This window comes from Temnothorax americanus, unplaced genomic scaffold (assembly GCF_048541705.1).
Source record: "Temnothorax americanus isolate GAGA-0224 unplaced genomic scaffold, ASM4854170v1 Scaffold28, whole genome shotgun sequence".
In the NCBI taxonomy this organism is placed as follows: Eukaryota; Metazoa; Arthropoda; class Insecta; order Hymenoptera; family Formicidae; genus Temnothorax; species Temnothorax americanus.
In genome coordinates, this window is record NW_027509421.1 from 2,035,617 (window position 1) to 2,058,836 (window position 23,220).

Consider the following 23,220-nt stretch of genomic DNA (forward strand, 5'->3'; position numbering starts at 1 on the left):
TTCCTACAATATTCAATAATCCTTTTTATTTTCGGTTCTCTTGACATTTTTTATGTCCTTTTGACATTTAATATTCCAAAACAAAGTAAAGCAACAAGTTTTTCGTCAACAATCTTTTAGTTTCTCCCTTTGCCATTTAACATTCCAAAACAATGTGACACAACAATATTTTCTTTGACTAAAAAAAGCATGCCTTATATTGCTATAATTTTATATATATATGTTTTGTATATATATTCTACTATTTTCGACGCGATAATCTTTGACTTTGAGATTCTTTGATTATGCTAATTGAGGTTTTATTTTTTATGCACATTTAATACAATTAATACACATTTGTGATAATAATGCAAATCACAATCCAAGTCTTCGTCACGATGTGTGCTGTGACATTATTTATCCATTATTATGACAAATATATAAGATAAAAATGCTTATAATCAAGTCTACTGCTTAGTTTATTTTAAGAAATTGTATCTAATCATTATTATATAAAAACAATTAGTTATTTTTCGGCTCGCTTAAAAATCTTTTTGATTATCATTTCTGCAGGTATATATGCACGGCCTTTGAAATCTTCATAAAATTTGCAAATCATTTTGTTGCTTTAATGTATCTCTTCTTTTCTTTGTCTTCAGTTTTGCTGAGAAGTGCTCTTTTATATTGCTTCGTTTTCGATTCTTTAGCGTTTCGTAAAATACTATGTTACATCAAATTAAAATTGGCAACGGAGACTTGATGTGTTCTTTATATGAAGTTAAATGCCTTTCTAAATTAAAAGTTTTAATAGCCAAATAATAAACACGTATTATTAGTAATTTTGAACTCTTAAAATATAAATGTTCTGGGTTAGATACGTAACTACCGATCATATGTTAATCAATAAAAAAATAAACATTATTTCTCATTAGGTTTTAATTTAATTTAGATTTAATTTACGTAATACATATATTCTATTATTAGTATTATATATTCTACTATTCAAATTAAAATTATTATCTATATATATATATATATATATATATATATAGAATATAAATTGAATTAATTTATATATAAAAGAGTTTAAATTAAAAATGTAATAAAACAATTAAATTGTATATATGTATATATATATATATATATATATATATATACAATTTAATTATTATATATATATATATATGTATATATATATATACAATTTAATTATTTTATTACATTTTTAATTTAAACTCTTTTATATATAAATTAATTCAATTAGAATTTATACACTGAGAAAAAAATGTTCTGTATTTCTGTATGTTCTGTAAATATTAGTTTGCAAACAACTGCTTCTATTTACTAAAATGAAGAAAAGTTTCCTTTTTATTAGTACATTTGCATTCACTGAGAAAAAAATATATTAATAAAAAGGAAAATTTTCTCTACTTTAATAAATGGTGTCACGGTTGTAATGCAAATTAATATTTACTAAAATGCAGAACATTTTTTTCTCAGTGTATGTATAAATAAAATGAAATTTATTATCGCATAAAATCTTAACATACAAAAAGTACATTTTTTCTAATTTATATTGCAATCTTTGAAAACAATTGAATTAAAGATATATACCAAATTTAATATTTCATAACTAATGATGTCTTCACTGTATAATATATATTTTTTATTTCTTAAAATTATACTCTAATCAAAAATATCATTTAATTACACTTAAGATATTTAAATCCGTATTCATATTTTTTTACGGTCAGTATCTGTATTTAGACGTGTAATTATATACATTTTGTCTTAACTACTTGTACTTATATTTATGTAACTAACAGCGCTATAACTGTTGGTGCCGAAAATATTTTCTTTTCAGTATTCAGGTATCGGAAGGGTATTCACGTCGGTATTTGCGATACCGCCTTATCTTTGTGCCGCCTGGCTTCCTATCAAATGCTGCCCTCTGTTATATATCAGAACGCAAAAGCGTTCAGTTCGCAGGCGCGTCTTCCGGTGTATGTACTGGTTCTCCATCTCCTATATTCCAACCGGGACGCATTCCTTCCTCGTGTCTCGCTGGTGCTGGAATTGCTAGTTCCGTCTCTCTCTTTCTCTTTCTCTCTCATCCCACAGCACACCGCACCCTTCTCTCCTCCGACCTTCGTCCTTATACGTACCAGTTCCACAGTACTTGCGTGGTAGTAGCCGTTTTCACAGCGACCCCACTACCTGATCCCGCGACCAGTTTACTGCTAGTCTGTTTAGTACCTGATGCGGCAACAGTTGTTCGCTGCGCTCTGTCTGTGTGCCTACTCTGTTTTTATTCAATGATTTTTTTACTCTCTTCGCGTCTTTCCACTTGTTCTCTTCGCGAGCGATTATTCCGTTCTCTCGCGCGGATCTTATCCGAACGTCCGTGAACGCCTGATAAGAGCGACAGTGTCAGGGTCAGTGTGAGTGGGGCAACGCGGCGGCGTGCAAGAGCGACCGTCGCGGGAGAGTTTGGTGAGGTGCAATACGGGTGAAGGGGCTCGTCCTCGTCTCTCTCTCCCGCCCAACGACCGTCATCGGTTCTCCGTCGGCGGAACATGTCTCTCATCGCCGACTGCTTTCGCCGTCTGACGGACATCTCGTCGTCTTGCAAAAGCGAGGTAGGCGACACGTGCTGCTTATCTTGGCATGTCAGTTGCGCGATAAACATCTGGATGTATCGGAGTAGAATGCACGTATTAACTGCATTCTTGAAGAAGCGACTGGCAATCGAGGAATCTTCTTAAAAGATTTATTTTTCTTTAAATAATTATATTTATTTAACGGCTATTTTTTAATTAAGTTGCACTTGCACTCTGGGATTAAATAAGACTCGGATCTATGGATGCGAAGAGATCCTCTCAGCTACCTATCGCTGATTTAATATAATAATAATGTTTAAGTGTTCAGTATATAGTGAAATATCTATTATATCTCTATACCGCAATACCTTTGTCGTATTTATTTTTGTAATATGTGTTACAATGTAAAGTTTATTGCTAAAGAATATTTTCATGCAAAAATGCCGATATCTAATGGTATATCACGATTTGTATCCAATCTGTCATTTTGCCGTTAATCAACAATATATATGTAATAACGCATGCGAGGGGATTTGATGAATTTTAGTATCAGCGGCTTCATTATTCATGACATTTGCATTTTGACGTGACGTGTCGAGTGGACGCCATTTAATATAAAATGTGGGTCACTCGAAGAAATTGTACGCGTGCAAAGCTCTGAAATCCGGTGGCCTTGAACGTGATGCAGAATGCAATTACGCGGTTACTTGGTCCGAAATAATTTAATATTACCCGACGTCCTTTAATGCAATTTATTTTATTGGCCTGGAGCCTGGACAGTTGCTGCGCTCTAATCTCAATCTAATACTAATAATTGTTATTTGATTTATTTTTATTTTATATTGTACCTAATTATATTATTTTTTATTTAAAAAATTTTATTATAGTCTATATTATGTCAGAGAGCTTTATTAATTGCGTATTTGCTTCCAGAAGATTTTATTACACATTTATATAAAATATTAAATTAAAAAGCAGTCCTTTGACTTTAATAATATTTTTAAAAAGTTACCCTTAATAAAAATGTTTATCAATTTAATTACTTTATATCTTTCCATGTGGCAAATTGATTTCAGCTCAAAGGCTACAAAGTGACCGATGTGAGTCGTACGCGCAAAGTCGGTATTGCTTGCCGGGATTTTCAGGATTTGAAACAGAAAGCGTGCTTAAAATTAAATGTAAGTATATATCAATATAAAGCAAACATGAACTTTACGTTGTTTTATATTAAGTTAATTTCGGTATTTCGGACGATGCGTTCATTCGCTATGTGCGCGCCGAAACAAAAACCGTACATCGTATGAATAATTCAACGCATTTTCACGCAATGTAAACTGCGCGCACGCGAAAATGTAACTATGTTTATCATGTAAATGCCGCGCGCGCATTTACATTTATCGAGTATTTAGATGCCGATGACTGGCATAGATTTGAGCTAGATTTATGTACTTTGGACAAACCGTGCTGGTTTACGTAATACGGACATACAAATCATACGATCGTTACGTAAATAACGCAAGTTTTTATTTAAAGTAACAAAGTAATTTGCGTTGCTTTAAGCGTCAGATGTAAGTACGTTCGAGATAAACGTTGATGCAACTACTGACGTATCCTCGATAGAGAAAAATATTTAGAAAATATCTTGTCAATCGTAGTTTAAATACCTCTTGCTTTTTTTTTAATTTAAAACACCGGCATTGTTTACGGTAACAAAGTGTCCATGACACAATGGAGAGCAAAAACAACGCCCGTTTCAGGCGCGTTGAATGAGCGTAAGTCGACTCATTGCTGCTCGATTTACGGCCATTAAATGCTTCATGGAATGTGGAATTTGTCCTTGCAGTCGAAAGCAAGAATAGCGCCCAGTGCATGTGCACTTAAACGATTCATTGTTGTGTAGATTTACTCGACTCTCGACACTCGTTCAATGCATTTCTTTCTCTCCATTATAGCGCGCATTTAGTCACTTAAATCGTTCCGAATGAATCCTGCTTTCGTTCCGATGTTCTTCCAAGTTGCTTTGCGATCATTATTATTGTCCATGATAATTTTTAATCGGTCGCAAATTCAAGTGTGTTATTTTTATAAGCATAAATGTTTAAAAATAACACATTTGACTAAAGCTCTTTTTACATGTTTCTTCATGTGTTTAATTATATACGTTTGATCATTTAACACGTTTTTACCCGTTTATCGTATTAAATTAAAAATTAATACATTCGATAATGTTAAATAATGTGATTTAAAACGGAAAACAATATGTGTAAGAAGAGCTTCAGCTAAAATAACACACTTTTGGACTTGCAGTGTATACGCGATGATCTTCAGGATAACAGGCATAGAGAATTGGAACACACATGTGGTATAGGTCATAGTGTTTGCTTAATGTAGCGTTGCGAAAATACAAAAGCCATTCATCAAAAGTGTACAGTGATTTGCATCGAGTAACAAGAATATCTTAGAAGTTATGCAATTTGACAGATGGCACTCTTGAGATATCTTCTCATTAAGCACGGATACGATAGCGCAGTCCAGAGATACTCAAGAAAATAAAATTTTACATGTTAACATCAACTACACTGTTTTATTTGTGTAATTATGATTTTTATGCATATTGACATCCTTTAATAAATAATTTTTTTTCTGTAATCTTTATATTAGTGAGCGATTCAATTCCTTTTATTCTTTGCAATATTATAAGAAGAAATATTAATTATTAGAAAAGTAAAATGTCGCTTGCGATATTCGGTCACTGTTACGTCACATTTATTTTCTTTGATATGCGTATATGAATACTCAATACAATTGCGATGACGTGACGTAAATATCGATCAAAAGAAATAAGGCAAGATGGGGTACTTAATGTTTAATTACATGAAATGACTACTAAAGAAAACATTTATTTTTTCAACACAAATCCTTTTATTGAATCCTTTTTGAATAATTGGTCTAGAAAGCAATATTTGAAAAAAATGTCTTCTGCAGCGTCTTGCCCCATAGGCAGGGCAAGACGGAGTAGCTCCATTTACCCGCCTTAAACATTTAATTTTAACATTAAAAAGTCAAAATAAAGAAATAAAATATTAATTGCTAGTTAAGACAATCGTAAATATTCTATATTTATTTATTTCTCACATAAAACGCAGACATAAACAGCGTTTTCATCCTCATTGTCAAGAGTTGCGCAAAAGTTACGTGGCCCATCGTGCACAAGCGCGGTATAACGAATCCACCCTTCGTCGGAACAATTATGACAGTTGACAGTAGAGAGGCACTGATTATCTTCAATAACTTCGATAACAAAATTTTGTCGGGATAGTACCCCGTCATGCCCCACCCCGTCTTGTTCCGAAGCAACATTTTTAAGTTATTTCATAATAACGCAAAATTTGTGCATTGAAAATAAAGCATCGACTGTTTTGGGAACTCATAAAAACAGTGCCGAGATAGTGTAATAAAGAATTCAAAATAATACTCACGTCTCTTCCGTCTCAGTTTAAACAGCAAATATGAAGTCGCAATATTGTAACACAATGCACAAACTGAACGCGACTTATGGAAATGACGAAACGCATCGGAATGAAGTCAGCGACTGTCAAACCATAGGCTGATTTTCGCATGATCAAGTTCCAAAAAAGTCCCATGGATAGTGTTATACGTGATGGAAAAAAAAATCCGATACTCCGTCTTGTTCCACGTTCCCCTAAATGTATTCTGGATTATATCAATTGTATTGAAAACATTTTTCAACAATTACCTCACAGAAAGAACGATTTTGTTGAAGTATCTAAAAATTTAGCTAGATACTTTGAAGTGAGAGAGACCGGAAACGTACGGCGTAGCCGATGATAGTCGCATTTCACGGATAGATAGGTCGATCCGGTTGCAGTGCGTCCTTGAAAAGGATCCGCATCCGCTCGCCCGCAACCGCTGGCTCTATCGAACCAGCCGGGCCAGGGACAAGAAGTAATCTCAATGTTAAGGTCGTGAATCCGCTTTTCGCGCTGGCTTAAAGGTCGACCCAAATAGTTCGCTAGGCAAATGTCAACCCGAGCCAACGCAAAATCGCGAATACTCGCCTTTTAAAATTAACATTCTTGAATAAATTATTATTAAAATAAATTAGAATGTAAGTAAACTTTAAGTCAGAGTTTTGCGCAATATATTCAATACAATTAAAAATTATTATTAGAAAGCTACCATATTGTATACATGTGATAGAACAGCAGTTTTAAATTTCGAAACAACGCTTTGATTGCGTTTACCTTTCGACTCTCATACTGATTTCCTAGACATAAGTTCCCAAGTGATCGTATGGCTCGAGTATATAAGGTATATCTTCTTGAAAATTGTATATATTATGCATTTATTTGTCTCAAATAAAAGCTTATAGCTTAAAAATGAATTACAAAATCGAAAATCCACAAAAATTATCAAAGTTTTCTAGCAGAATTATTTAAAAAAATCATTTATAGAGCGGACGACTTGCCCCTCTTGGGAGTCGAAAGGTTAAAATGTATATTGATAACATTGATGCCAGCCATATCGCGCCCATAACAAATGATTTGTTCCTGTAAGTATAGTATCATTTAATTATAATAATAATCTTAACGTAATACGATCAATTTTCTTTTTTGTTATTTATCAGAGTTCAAACTTTTATAACAACCTCGTCGTTCGAGAAAAATTGAAGGCTCATGAATACTCGGTAATTTGCAGCATCAATCTCCAATATCTCCATTGTTCAGAGTCGCGAGAGAAATGTGAAAATAATACCGTCACGCCAAGAGAAATGATGTAAAAGTTGATAAAAACCTTGTATTCGGCCTTCGGAAAAATTATTAATATTCCCTTCGGGAAACTAACGGAAATGTATTATAGCCTTGACGTTTGTTTGAGATATCGAATATTCTCTCGTATTACTTCATCATTTATTCAAAATAGTTAGTTCACGAACGTTAATTAATTAACGAGCAGAAAAAGAGTTTTTTCAATGTAAACATATCGAACGTAACAGGTATCCTTCCCCAAAGAAAATTAATCAGAATATTAATTAGATAGAATGGTAAACTGATCGATTATGCATTCTTGTAGGTAACTAACAATCCAGAGGAAGTGAATGTCTTTCTTCTAGACGGATCACTGATCGATGAAGAGTATTTTTGTACATTGGCACCACAGACTACTTTGATTTTGCAGAAGCCAGGGGAACAAGTGTTATCTGGTTAGTACAAACAATACATAATACAATATTAAACATATCAATATTCTTTGAAACTGGAGCAGTTTTTAATGTGGTTATATTAGCAACGATAGAAAAAGATATCACGTGTTCAGAATTTGAATATTCTGTTTCTGATCTTTGAGATGATTTTAATAATCGTTCCAGTTTCAACCAATAACATAAATAATTATCGTGTGCTAAAGAAATTAAATTTATAGAGAAGCGGATTAATATAATATAGTGTCAAAGGGCGATGAATAGTTACCAAGTTATCATAGAATAGCCAATAGAATTTTTAAACCTTAACTTTACTCAGTAAATTACAGTTTACTATTTCTTTTTCAAACGATAAAAAATTTCACTACCGTTTTTCTAAAAAAGAGAACTGTATCGCTTTTTTAAATACATGTATGTATGTACATACGTGTAAATCTTGTATATACATGCATGCCGATTCTTGCAATTGATGCTTTTATCACAATCGATTTCTCAACGTTTTTTATCATCAATAGATTCGCAACTCGCCACTGTCCAAAGCTGATACTGTGTTTTCGTTCCACTACATCCACTTGATATATTCTATAACATTGTACATTTACCACTTGATACTCCATAATTTAAATGCACTTCCGAGTCACAAATTCAATGGTCTAAAAATTCAACGTAAGTTTATCGCGGTACAATAACGAATGCACTGCGTTTGGCCGAGCGCCAAAGTTAAATATTCCGGGTCCAGTGTCAGCCTTTCGAAGTTTGCGAACTTCTTGGCAAGGCCGAATGCAACTCGCGGAACGGGAAAAAAAGAAATCGCGATCTTTCCGACATGAGCGAGGATACGGCGCGCGATGTTTTTCAAGGACATACGATTTCCCGCAGACGCGGACATTCTCTACGATGCACTGAGACGCGTGAACATTGATTTCCTCACCGCCGGCGACAGGGTGACGCAATTCCTGACGGATAATCTTAAAGCAAAAGTCGCCTTGTTGAACAGAGTATTGAACAAGAATGACTCTAAGACGGCGCTTAGCACAAGGCAGGAGCATCCTGAATGGTTTGAAAATTTGGAAACCAATTATATGTCAAAGGTGAGTTTAATAAAGTAAGATACCCTCAAACTCTCAAATGTTTACCAATTTATGTATTCCACGAACGTCATCTGTTAAATAATGTCTTTAATATATATGCATACGTATATTATCTGATATAATTAAAATATTTCTTTACATTTGAAAGCAATATATTTTTTTTTGGTATTTAGAACTCTGGAATTAAAAAACGTAAACCAATCTTTGTCTTCATTCACAGGAAGCGTACATGCATCGCAGATGTCAGGATAGAATACGCACTTATCTTTACAAGACAATCGAGCAGATCAAGTGCTCGGACGTGTTCATGAACGATTACAAGGCGAGGCAGCAGCTGTTGCGTACGATAGCGTTCTTCAAGCTTCAGCTCAAGGAGGATCATTATTTCGGGTATTACTTTGACAGGAGTAGAGCGGAGACTAAAAGCGACACTGACGAGACCGATTACGGCCGATGTTACGACCATTGTCCCTGCAATTTCGGTCGTATTAGCTACGAAACATATCTCCGTCAACGGTATCTCCGTTTGCCTCAATCGTTGGACACAAATGTGACCGCCGATTCGGATACGATCGACGAGACGGACGCGAGAAAATTCCTCGATTCCGAAAAGAAGAACGCGAAAGCGGCGAGCGACGAAAAATGGGAGGACAGTTGTCCTTATCGCGTAAAACCGCGAAATACGCAAATCGCTATTTGCGACAGGAAGGGCGAGTTTAAATGCGAGGGTCGATGGAACGCCGACGGCTGTCCCTACGGCGACAGACACAAGATTAATCCGTACAGATCCAAGGAGGAGCTCGCTTTATTCTCTACATGGAATTTGGATCACAAGTAAGATAATTTGTTATGGTATTTGTCGTTAATTAACGTAAATCATTCTAACGCGCCGGATGATTTCGGAAAATTATTAACAACCTTGCATGCGTGAAAATTTCCGCGATAATTTAAATCTGGAACAATTTCATTTATTTGATATACGCAATACCAATATCTGGCGCGTAATAATCGACGAAACTTGATTACTTTTTATCTGTTGAGTTCGTCCCAATATTATACACATGGCAAACGATTTATTTATTTTGTAATAAATATAAATTCGATAAACTCCGTTTAAGAGAGTTTATTTATGCCAGGAGAGGAGTTAATAGACTCGTAGATTTGAAACAATTCGGTTATTTGTTGTTTGCAGAATTGAAAGGTCAAGGACGCTTATTCCGCAGCTGCTGCAGATCTCGCGACAAGATACGATCAATGAACAGGACATCTACGATTGTTACGACAATCTGTTTACGGTGAAGAATTTAAGGCTAGTCCATATCATATGCCACGATAAAGGATCGCACAAATAAAGCGCTAATTCCGAGAGATAAAAGTTCTGACACATATATTACGCTTCTAAAAGTGCTGATCGCGTACGTGAATACCAAAGAGTAATTGTACACGTGAAAGAGATGTTACATCCAGATACGTAATACACGTAGAACGCCTGCGATCTCTTCAGATACAGATCTCTACAAATAAGTATATTTAATATGTTTAAGCGCTGTGTGTGTGTGTTGATAGAATATAGATTTAGTGATTATTAATGTTATATTATCGGGTGTACTTCCATTGCGGCACGAAGTAATAAGCAATAACATTAATAATGAAGCGTCCATTCCAAAGTTTGCAACATTTGACTTAGATCGGTTCTGTTTGTGGAGGATAGAAAATTCAGTTTCAAATAATATTGATATGTTAATAAAAGGCACAAGTTTGTGACTCCGATAATTATTTTATTATACAAAACTTAAGTAGAATAGGGTTGAATAATACAAAAACGAAATTGGAAACGGTGTTGGAACTGTGCTCACTTTTAAGTATTACTTGACGAACGCCAATGTTTCGATAAAAGATCTGCAAATATGTAGCTAAAAAAAAAATTCCATGCGTATTTCCTAAGATGATTGTCTTTATCATTCTGTTTCTATCGATATAGTTACGTAACGATTTTTCTACGCAAATAGTTTAAAGAACTATTTGTATAAATCAATTATACGAATACAGGGTTGCATAAGTCGCACGCAATGGAGGAACCGTTAATTTACTTCAGCGACTATAAAGAGAAAAGCTGTTGTTTCAGATATGTCGTTAAGCATTGAGTATGTTCAGTGCTTGTGTAGGTAAAATCTAATATAACGAGTGACAGCTGTTTGTTAGCATCATGTCAAATCAGAAACGAGTCTGAGCGACAGATCTCCGTTAGAATCGGGCCAGATCAGCTTAATTTCTGATCTGATTCGACTTCAACGAAGAACCGATGCTCGTCTTGAGCTCCGTGAACTGTGAAGTAGATTATCTTTTATAGACATATTTTTATTCTGACTGTTCGATAAAAGACAAAACAAAGTTCTGATATATACATATATACATATATACATATATATATATTATATTTAGAGAAAGATACATATATATATGATATATACCTATATAGATATAAGGCTTCCCATAATTTCCGTGATTCCGCATTCGTATTTATATCAATTTTTCGTTGATTTAAAGTAAATTATTTCTTCACGAAAATTGGAAAATTGTTTCTTAATGTTTTTCTATAAATATTTTTATAATTTAAATAAAAATTTTATTAAATAAGAAGAGAGAAAGAGAGAGAGAGAGAGAGAGAGAGAGAGAGAGAGAGTAAAGTTCGATATAAAATTAAACAAAAGATAAAATCTTGTTATCCATTCGCGCCTCTTTGAAACTCGTGAAAATATCTACATTTTCGATTGCTTATAACTAAAAAATTGTCAATGTTATGATATCTTCGTTAAAATAATTAAAATTAATAATAAAATAAAAGAAAAACCGATAAATAAAAGGAATTGCGGAAATTCTGAGAGAGATATATATATCTCCTTTTATATGTATTATACTGAATGATGTTTTAGAAACTTTCACCATACACGAAATGGTAATATTTCCAACAAGTATTGCTATAAATGGTATTAGTTAACAGAAGAAATTGCACAAAAGTACTCAATGTTACTAATTTGTCTTTCTTTCAATTATTACTTTTATTTGTTTTTTATATTGTAAATATGGATTTTATTTTGTAATTATAAGTAGATAACTACAAATCTCAGAAATTAAAAACGCCTATCATCAATGTGAGTGATAGACTGATGTTCTAAAAATATTAAATGTAATGCAAAAATGTAATTTTATATTTTATATAATATTTATATGTCATTCTCCGATTTATTAATATTCTAAAGCATTTGTATTTGATTACATTTATTTACATTGCACATCGCTGAGCTGTATCAAATCCCGACATATGTGTATATTTTATCACGTCAAAAGATATTGTTCTTAATTTAATCGAAGAATTTGACTGCTTCGCATACATGTTTGTATGTTGTACACTGTATATTATTGTCTACAGGGTGCAGAAGCAATTGTTATGGCTTTGACCAATAACGTCTTTACTCTTCTGAGTAGACTGCTGCCACTCATATCGCTTCTGATGTTTAAAAAGTATTATATATTATGATGGACGCATCAGAAGAAATAAATTAAATTAAAGTGAACATTTATATATCGTAAAAAAAAATAACAAAAGTAATACGAGTGAAATTTTAAAGTTAATAAAACACAAATAATAGTTCCGATAAATATAATTGACATAAGTTATAAAGTAACTAAAAAAATTAGTCGTGTATTACATCTTACATCTTACACACAAAAATGAAATTAAATAAGAAATATACATAACTTTATTATTTTATATGGATTTTGAAGATATAAGTTCTTAATTATTGTTTTATATAGGTATGTTATACAAATATTTAATAAACTCACTGATGCGCCTATTCTATATAAAGTTGCGATAATATGCAGAACTAAACTTAAAACGAAGTAGAATTAATCTCGTTGCTATCGAAAATATGAAGTAAATTTTTTTTCTGGCTAAGTTGATTGGATGCTTAAATAATAATCTTGCATTTTATATTTCTTTTTCAGTTATTCTTTGAACAACTAAAGTATATTCCATATTTTCGATAACAACGCAAATTTTTCGATTATTCGTTTAAGCGCTTTATTCTGCATAAACATATTTTGACTGATTTATTACATACATACTGACGATCGATTATCTACAGTTTTTGTCTAAAGCTATAGGAGCTTATATGATCGTCGCAACGTAATTAATTGTGTAACTATATTTACTAATTTTACCTCATTGTTAATTAAATTGTTAATTAGTGATGTGTCGATGGTAAACTGTGTCAGAATATATCTGAACGTTTATTATACAGTTATATTCGTTAATTTCATGTTATTATTAATTACGGTAACGATGGAACGTATCGGTCTAAATTTCTGATTACTGACTAAATTGCTTCGTATAATGATATTTTAGTTTAAAAAAATCGATTTTTACAAGTTATACCGTAGCAACGTAGAATAAAAATACCAAATGTGGAAAACATTCTTAACATAAAACACTATAATATTTTACAAAGAAAGATCAATAATATGAATTCTTTTTTCAAATGCAAATTTGTCATTTTTTAAATATTTTTTGATATTTGATATTTATATAGAATTTGATATTTTATTAATATATATCTTTTAAATTTTTAATAAATATTGTCCCCACATATATGAATAATACAACGATTTCAAATAAATAAATATTCAACGAGTAAATTAAAAAACAAATGTTTTATAAAATAAAATGTGAATGATGTGACTGCTCCATATTTGGTATTTTTTCTCTATATTTTTCATCGCTTTTATTGTGTAAAGAATTCGTAGGCAATTTGAGTGACCTAATTGTTTTAGATAAATCTTTAATCAACTGGGTCAATGCAGTTCAAAGTTTCGTTCGTTACATAATGTATATATTGATGAGAGGAAAAAATTGATATTATTAAAAGTTTGCCAATAATTATATTTTCTTTAAAAAAGACTTTATAATTTATCATTTTCTCAATTTAAATTTCTCTTTTTCTTTTTAAAACAGAAATATTTCATGAAAATCAATTTGTTTTTTTGAAATTTTCGTATATCTACATACAATAATTGATATAACTGATATAATGGTTTTGTTTTAATAATGAACTGTTAAAAAGTTAAAAACGTTGTAAAGTGGCATATATGTTAAATGTTAATTAATGTTTAGCAAAGATATTCAAAGTTTATCTGGCATTAATTCAAGAGCAGCACTCTTGAAATAGCGATTAAATATCGATTTCCTGCCATGTCTTATTCCCTGCCATCAGAGATCTATGTAGCTTCAAAATAGACATGTTAAATGTTAAAAATATTTTGATGTGTTTCAAGCATAGATTATCGAAAAAGAGAAAATGAAAGAATATGTTGCTGCATGCATCATTGTTATTTCAAAACTTATATTATGTTATATATAATACTTATGTACAAATAAATTTTAATTTCTGTTGAAAAATGATAACAAAATGTCAACTTTTATCGTGATGTAAAACAAAATTCGTGTTAAAAGAAGAGAAAGGAAGAAAAGATTTCAACTCCATCATGATATATCGACATATATACATTATGAAGTAATCGGAAACTGCATAGAAGTGCAATACTTCTATACATATATACCTATATGTAGGTTACGTGTAAATATAGTATTTTTCAATGTACAAGAGAGAACTGCGTATTTTACTTTAGAAAAATATATTTTAGGTACAATACAGAGAGAAGAGTTTTATTTTCACTCTCGTTCTATATGATACTAGCTGGTTAAACGGGCTTCGCTAAAATTATTAAGCTTGATGAAATTTAAATATGTATATAAGAAATCTTTTTCTTTTTGCAGAACTGAAATCTTAACTTCTGTTAATGTATATTTGAGTTACTTTTGTATAAAGCGTTTATATGTTACATATATACGGAAATAAAAATACGAAGATTTTATCTGTCATCTCACGGGGCATCGCGCACAAAATATGATACGTGATTTCCGAGCCATTTTGTGTCGGAAAAGGTGTCGTAAAAAGTTTATGGATACGTCAAATGTTATCCTTAGGCGGTATCCGATCGTAGGAATTTAAACGCTATTTTTTAGTCGAGAAACATGCTATCGAAATCAAGTTAAAGCAGATGAAATTGTTACAAAAGAGGGAGAACGGCTGTTAATATTATCGGCAATTTCGAACAACGAATTTACTCTGACAGCGATCATAATTTTTGTTCCTTTGAATTTATGAACTCTTTTAATTAATTAATAACTTGGATCACATTGCGTGTTAAATTTTATATATCAAACTAATCCGATAATTAACTTTCCCAACAGATTAATTAAAAAAGAACAATATACAAAAATAATTATTATTTATTATATAACATATTCTGACCGTCAGAGTTTGCACTCAAATTTTTTTTAATTCGTTTATACTATGATATGCTATCTGATATGAATAATAAGATAAAAAAAATAGGAACAAAAAATTGAAAGTCGGTAAGAGGATAGGACTTGATAGGATATTGTTTTATATAACATTTAAGCTTTCTCTATTTTATCAAGCGTTTTAATTTTACCGGTGTGTTTTTGTAAGTCACATGATTAATTAGTTTTATCGTAAATTCAACCTGAATAATTTAATTTTTGCTTCTGTATATATACTGTAATCAAGATTATTTTTATTGTTTGCTGTTTCACGTTGAATCGCAAAAATCGCAAAAATATTATTTAAAAAATAAAAAGGGAGAGAAAATGTACAAAAAATGGGCAGGTATCTTTAATGCATTTTAATTTATTTAAGATTAATTATTTTTTAAAATTGTTAATAAAATATACCCGCGTGTTCTTTATTATGACCGGGGGATTCGTTTTTATTACGTTCCTTGTAAAAAAACGAACAGCTCGCAACGAAAGTTTATTTTAAGCGTGGGTAGAGTTTGAATTGAGATTTTTGATTGAATTTCGTTTGCATATCAATTTGCTCGATACATGCATGCGCATATGTTTCTTTATTATCGCAGCGTAATACGTAATGCCTCGGATGAACTAAGCTTTTACATTCCGTTGATTGAACCAGTCATTAAATCAATTATGCTAATCCTACGAGAGAAGGACTAATTTCAACTAAAGAGCAAAAGGTGAAGCGAAACCAATAATAAATGGGGCGCGGGTAATAAATGGATTTCCAATTAATCGAGCGGATCGAATGAATACTAAACCTACGGACAGTGAGACTTTCTCTCCCGATCCGGGAACGGTATCGAGGGGTGATCCGCGTGCACCCCGTTACGTGTCGTTCACCGGAAAAACCTCGCAACAAACTCAAAGAAGGAGCTGTCAAAGTGGCAGCTGGCGGATTTATTTGTAATCAAGACCACCCGGAGGACCACCCCGGCGCGGATAACGAGAATAAATTTTCATTTCACGTGTCGGTGAGTTTTTGCGGCTGAGTGACCCTCCATGGGTAACCCCGCGGGGTGCAAATTACCTCACAATATGTTGCCGATTGTACGGGCGAAGTCGAAAATCGATACATGTCAGGGCAAGGAGGATCGCTGGAAATGCCACGTATCGCCCCTTAAAAGTGCGGATTTAGCCTCGGTTCCCCCCCTCTCTCTTTTTCTCTCTTTTCTTCCCTGGTCGGCACCCCGTCGACGAGAGCGTGCGTGCGGAAAAGCGGACCAGGAGCGGGAACGAGGAAGCGAGCGAGCTGTAGTCCCATTACGACCCTATGAACGGAATTCGAGTTGGCTCTCCACTCCACCTCCCACTCTCTCGGTCACCCTCTCGAACTCTCGAGTGACTTTACTGCCGGCACTAATCACTTCACTGCGAAACGATTTACTGATTTATCGTTTAATTTCGCGTAGATGGCTTCCCGATGTCTCTCTCGCTCTCCGACACAGGCCGACGAGCAGCACACATATGTAAAACTCTCAAGCACGGTACGGACGAGAGAGATCCAGATCGCGCAGCGATAACGAAGATTCTTTACCGTAGCGGCCATCGGCAACAATGAAATTCCATGAATTTTGCTAGCAAGCGAAAGGCGAAACTTTAAGCGTGCGTCGCGATATCAATGCGCTCGGCACATATTCAGGCGGATCGTTTTGCATGAGAGCGCACGAGAAACTGTTTTAAAGAAGTAGGTACTGCATACACTCAAGAGTCGCGGCAAACGTACGAGCACGGCAGAGAGTTTCGTGTCTTTTTAATTTGCAGTCGTACGAGCTATGCATTTTTTTAACGACGTACGTAAGTGCACCAAGTTTTAAGTGCGCCGCAAATAGACGCGTTGTAGATATTCGTTATGCCGAGTTATAAGTACTTACATTTTGAGATAAACTATCACCATCTCGTTACGTTTGCGAGCCGATAGTTGAGAAAGCAAACCAATCGCACTGGTCAATAACCATTAATTGTTACAATGGTAAGGAACGAGAATGCTTGGTGTCTCTTATTAATTGTTACTACCTGCCGCGATCGCGCTCCGAGAAGCAATGACGCGAACGCGAGACGCTCCGCGTCAACGATAAACAATGAACGTCGAGCTCTTCATGTGCTTCCACGAATTATTTTTTCAAGGTAGCATAAAATATATATACATTAAATATTTTGTCTGTTACATTTTGGATTAATTTCGGAAAGGCTATTATCGCATATTTTAAGCTTCCTTTTATCGTTAGCTTTTATCGTTAGCGATTAATTTTGCTCGATTAAGAACTTCGTTGAAACACGACGATATTAGATCTTTCAAACTTTATTATAACACCTTTATTTCTCGCGACTTCTTGATAAAGAGCTAATTAGAACGATCATTTACAGTAAAATGTTTCTAAATAATGTATATACGTTTGCAAAATTTTCAAGAGTAATTAACTGTTTTTTAAACCTTTTGTGCGTGTAAAAATGTAATAATGTGTTAAATAATTTTTTGTAACATTTCTTGGTATTAAATAATTCTTTTGAAGAATTTCGCAGAAACTAAAAGACAAAATAAGCTTAACAGTAAAAGTAAAAAATTTTCATTAGCAAATGAGGACACCGTTGTATTTCCTACTTGATGAAATTGTTTTAATTGTTCAGTAGTAACAAAATTATGTATAATTATATTTGTACTTTATAATTACTTAGTGTACTCCACGCGAGACGCACAAGTTTTGTTTAAAGAGTATATATGAAAAAATGGGCCGCGATGTATTTTCCTTACCAGCAAACGCCAGTGAGAACGCCAGTATATTTCGTATTTTGAATTTTTCCTCTCGTCACAAATATCAACCCGTCAATCAAGGTGTATTTATGATCCGAGAAACGGTATCATTTAAATTGCATACGCTTCCGTTTCCTCACGATCGATAGCACGACCGCGGATAAATATTCTACCGAAAAAAGCGGCACGTTTAAAATTATTGATACGACCCACCGCCGGCAGCGAGCCGCGTTGTCGGTGCGCGTTTCAGGACGCGTCTGATTTTTCGCATGTATACATATAACTCTCTTTATGTGCGTTTTTCCAATTTTTTTTTTTTATTTACAGATATGTGACATCGCGATGCGCGCGCGTGCGTCTCGTTCTTTTCGTTCGATTATAATTCTATTAACGCGAGTGCAACCCGTTCCTGCTCTCGGATTATTAAATTTCCGCGTGAGATTGGATTATACTCCGTTCGTGTGCGCGCTTTCCGGTGGCGGCGCGGCGTCCTCGGACTGCGGCGGATACGGTGGCTGTTTTGCCGTTTCTTTTTTAACGTGCCGTATTTCGTAGCGGCATAGACCGGCAAATCAAACATGCCAATCGTGCATACGTCATATCTTTTGCGCTCGGGGAACTATACGCTTCGTGCGATCCGCGGCGCGATAAGGAACAATACTCTTCGACTTACGGGCACGTTACCGGAGAACTGCCACTCTCGATTCTTATCGTTCTCGCGACTCGTTTCAGCCGACAATTCAACGCCGCTGAAGCGAGCCGTCCGCCGCGCCGCGCCGAAGCGCTTGTGTTTCATAATTGAAGCGTTCCAGGGAGCCGGAGCAGATCGGGAGTCCAAAGTTCCTAGCGTCTAAGATTTCTTGCTTCAAGCGCTTTAAATGTTCGGAGCGACGATGTAACAATATTATGACATATAACAATATCTCCCGATTTTCCTTCTGCTTCAAACGCCTCATGTACAAAGGCAGAGATACACACAATAATTTTCGTTCTACAGTATTTGCGACGTCTGCTCGTACAGCAGAAAGGCACCTGTCCTATATGTAATCCTCTCCAATCAGAAATTAATTTCATGACTTTTGCCCTATCTTGATTTGCGCATCCCTCCCGATCCCTCTTTTCTCGGATTATCCGTTCGTTTCTGTCTCTTTATCTAGCAAAATTAGGTATTCCCAGTTATTCGTCTGTCCCGAGGAAAGATATTTTCTTTCGGCGACGAAGTTCTCGCGGTTCGCGGTGGATTTATTGATAAGTCGACGTTTTCAATCCGTTTCCGTCTTCTCTCCCTTTTCTCGCGCCTTCTACTCGTCTTTTTCCTCGCTAAACTTGAATACAACAAACGTGCGCCGGGATAGCACGGAAGTTTCCGCGGACGGTTAAATGTAAAAGGCCGGGCGATATTCTCCTCGTTTGCGATTATGTTTTAAATGCGGTAGCGCGCTGCATTAGCCGCGACGCATAATTCAGAAGCAATTTCGACGCGATGATCTCGCGTCTCGCTTCCTCTAACTAATAAATGCCTCGCATCGTCGGCGCCGCTCTCGTCGCCCGGCCGCGCTCGATGCGACTGCATGGGAGATCGAGAGGATGTGTCGTGGATAGCTTAATGTTTGGTCGGAATTCGTTGAATTATTTAACCTAATGCGTGACGAATTCGTGTGCGGAGAATGCGCTGACGTTTTTCGGTCAAATTCTCATTTTTATTTTGAGCGCAAATGCATGCAATTGGCTTAAAAGTATGATTTTAAGTCGAAATAGACGGAAATTTTTTATTACTGTTGACTATAGAATAACAGATAAATTGTGAGTTAATATACAAATATCTAAAAAATATTGACTTGATTTTTAAATTCGCTCTTGTCATCACGTAACGCAGGGTGTGTATATACTCTCGCGGATAATAATGTAAAAATCAACAATAAATTTCACGAGAATGGGATTAAAATGTTCCGGCTAGAACAAAAGATAGCGAAGTTAGAGTAGAAGGAATAATAAAAGGAAGTCGGAAGATAAAACAATAGAGCAGATTAAATTTCCCATAATCCTTTAGAAACAATGTATAAGCGTGCCTTTTTACGATTCTTTGCTGGAAAGGAAAGGGAAACATTTTTCTGGCCAATTTAGTATTAAAGCAAAATGGAAGAATAATTACGCAAAATATTTGCCTGCACTTTATACAAAATATTTTACTTATTGTTTTGGGATATAATTATTTGTTTATATAGACATCAATATTGTAGAAATTTGATAAAACTACAATCTAAAGAATTAGAGAATTTGAAGGTCTCTAAATCAATTAAATGTCTAGTGATTAAAATAATTAAAATCTTGCATGTATATAAAAATATCTTTATAGTGAGAATTGACTTGCAATTATAGAATGAATCCTAAAATAAATTTCTGAAAGATTAAATAACTATGCATGATATATATGTTTCAAAGAAATCCTCGGTTATTTTATTTTCCTAACCGAACAGTATATTTAACTTACAATTAGTTTGAATTAAGTACTTGTGCGAAACTTTGTTTTCGGACTTTTATATCGATGTAAAAGAGCAATAATTCAACTAGCATGGTCGGGTGGTGTTATTGAGAATAATTCTCTGGGAAAGTAGGATAATTGCGTGAGAACCAGGATACACGTCACGGGTGTATTTATATTTAGATGCGTACGTCGTAAATTACGAGGAGAAAGACGCAATATTGCTGTGGTCAAACGCGAATGCAAGACGACGAAAATCGTTCTTTACACTCTCGGACTGCTGGTCCAATCCTTTTTCCACTTTAGCTGCAGCCGTGGTCACACCGGAGATCACTATAGGAGAGCTTAAATGGTGTTTTCCGCGATGCGCTTGTTGGAAGATCCTACGAGAATTATTCCAAAAATCTCGCAAGTGTGTCACGTGAGTTCGGTTTCCCGCGAAACTTGCCTTGTGAATATTCCCGTATAATTTTGCGGAACACGAAGCGCGGGAGGATCTTTATTTTTAAAAAGATCTCAGTGCCTTTGTGCTATCTCGATGTTTTGTCAGAAACTACCAGAGTTGAACAGATCCACAGCTGTCTGCGTAAACGACTCGGTAATTATTTTTAAAATGTACGTATTATAGTGAAGTTATTTTGCGCTTCGTTGAAAAATAAATTAATAATACCGATAAATTATATTGCAATTTACATTTGTCCGTGTATCTCTGAAAGAATATTACGACGCATTCCTTAATTCAACTCTAAAATCTTGTGGAATAATTGATGAGTTTTAAAAATAAAAAATGAGCAAATTAAAGTCCGGGCACCGGGAATACAATCTCGTGATGACAAAGGGCAGCGCAAAGACGTTTCACCAACGTGGCTGTGAGGACCCGGATAACGGCGAAGAGAATATTTTCCAAAGCATTCAGTTTCTCTACATACGTACCCTTACCTATCCCTCTTAGATATCGCGCGACACTTTTCGACATCTACCAACTTGCCTCGAAAATGCGTCTTTATACCGCGGTTCGAGTGCGAGCCGGGTCAATTTACATAATCTCATACGCCTAGAATCTCCTCGGCCTTTTCTCCCCTTTCTTCGTTTCATTCCGCCTTTACCGCCTCCACCTCTCGCGTCTTTTCCACCGTACCGCCGCGCCGCCCGCCGCGCCGTCGACCCCTATATAACTAACTCAGGGTAGAGAAACTCGCCTCTTGTACACCGCGATCCAGGTCAAGGCTCCTTCTTCGGAGCTCCTCGTACCTTTGATTCCCGCACGATTCCCGTTCTATACTCCGAGCTGCAGGCTCAGGCACGCCGCGAGGAAAAATCTTAAATTCCGATCGCGATGAAAGATTCATGAAACGAGGAGTCGCGTGGCGCTCGCAAACGCGCGAGCGCACAACTCGCTTTGTGTTTTCATGATGGGTCGGCTGAGTCAATTTTGGTTTATGTAACAACGAAGCCACCGTCGTGGCACGACGTTACGTTTGACGACCACATTGATTTTCGTTCGCGCAAACCGCGCTCGAAAGTGCCCGGTACTCTCATTCAAGAACGCATCGGTCTATCATGTAGTGCAGATCGTAATTCCGCAAAACTTCAAATTGAGATCTAATAAACGAATTATTTAAGCTTAAGTTTTATTTTACTTTATTTCAAGAGTACACAGCAAATCTAAGTGGTTATTTTTACACGCATAAACGTCTAAAAATGACACATTTAATTGAAGCTCTTCTTACATGTTTCTTCATGTGTTAAATTACGTTATTTAAAAAACACGTTTAATCGTATAATTAAATTAAAAGTTAATACATTCAATTATGTTAAATGACGAGATTTAAAATAACATAAGAAATGTGTAAGAAGAGCTTCAGCTAAAATAACATACTTGAATTTGCAGGGTAAACTTTAATTTAACATAATGGTGATTAAAAGATAAGTAATAAAAATATTTAACATATTAAAAATTCAATGTTATTTTTTCAAAAAGAAGAAAAACGAAACAGAAATGTCTAAAATTCCCATAGATATCATCATTAAGCGAACAATATTGTGCGGAACATTCTAACGTATGTTCAGTGATATATTCCGTCTATCATCTTTGAGATCCGTTTTACATGCGCGAAATATAGAAACATAGCATTCGAAATTATCCAATATATTCTAATTAATTAATACTATACAAATGACATTGCAAAAGAAGGATACAAATTGCTTACTGATGCACGCTGCGAGTCTTTTCAACACAGTTTTATTTCGTCGAAATTAAATATTCAGCCGAGCGATTCGTATACTTTCGGGATCGGCGCCACGCTACATTTGCTAATGCGTAATTTAAAGTTTTATGAGATCGCGCTGGGCGAATTGGCCAGGAACAACTCGAAGGGAACTGATTTCCGGGGCGACGAAATTGAGTCGAGAGACCCCGCCCCGTTTTACTCCCGAAATTAGCCGATCGCGGGGACGCCCGCGCGGTGCGGACAGCCGATAATGATTGGAAACAGCGGCAACGCACCGCCGCATCGTTGATCGTTACAGTAGCTGATTGTTTCATGACCGTTTTATTATTTCGACGTATATATGGGGGAACACGCGACCGCCCTACCCGGCCGTATATGTTAACTCGATTTTCGAACAATCAGAGTCGATCGTGCATTTTCTCTAC

General features: G+C 34.9%; 1 protein-coding gene across 2 annotated transcripts; it reads left to right on the plus strand.

The window, feature by feature from the left end:
• The first annotated feature begins 1,985 nt into the window (after positions 1-1,985).
• Drep4 (DNA fragmentation factor-related protein 4) lies at positions 1,986-14,604 on the plus strand. Of its 2 annotated transcripts, none has more exons than XM_077409988.1 (6): positions 1,986-2,618; positions 3,656-3,757; positions 7,674-7,803; positions 8,680-8,891; positions 9,112-9,725; positions 10,084-14,604. In XM_077409988.1, exons 1-6 carry the CDS (start codon positions 2,556-2,558, stop codon positions 10,241-10,243), a joined length of 1,281 nt encoding a protein of 426 aa, XP_077266114.1. In that variant the 5' UTR covers positions 1,986-2,555; the 3' UTR covers positions 10,244-14,604. The 2 variants fall into 2 exon arrangements, with proteins under 2 accessions (XP_077266114.1, XP_077266115.1); XM_077409989.1 differs by lacking the exon at positions 1,986-2,618 and adding an exon at positions 2,813-3,289.
• Positions 14,605-23,220: the final 8,616 nt, after the last annotated feature.

Coding starts and splice junctions, on each gene's coding strand:
- Drep4 (XM_077409988.1), top strand. CDS start 2,556: ATGTCTCTCATCGCCGACTGCTTTCGCCGTCTGACGGACATCTCGTCG. Junction 8,892..9,111: donor AAACCAATTATATGTCAAAG/GTGAGTTTAATA, acceptor CTTCATTCACAG/GAAGCGTACATGCATCGCAG. Junction 9,726..10,083: donor ACATGGAATTTGGATCACAA/GTAAGATAATTT, acceptor TGTTGTTTGCAG/AATTGAAAGGTCAAGGACGC.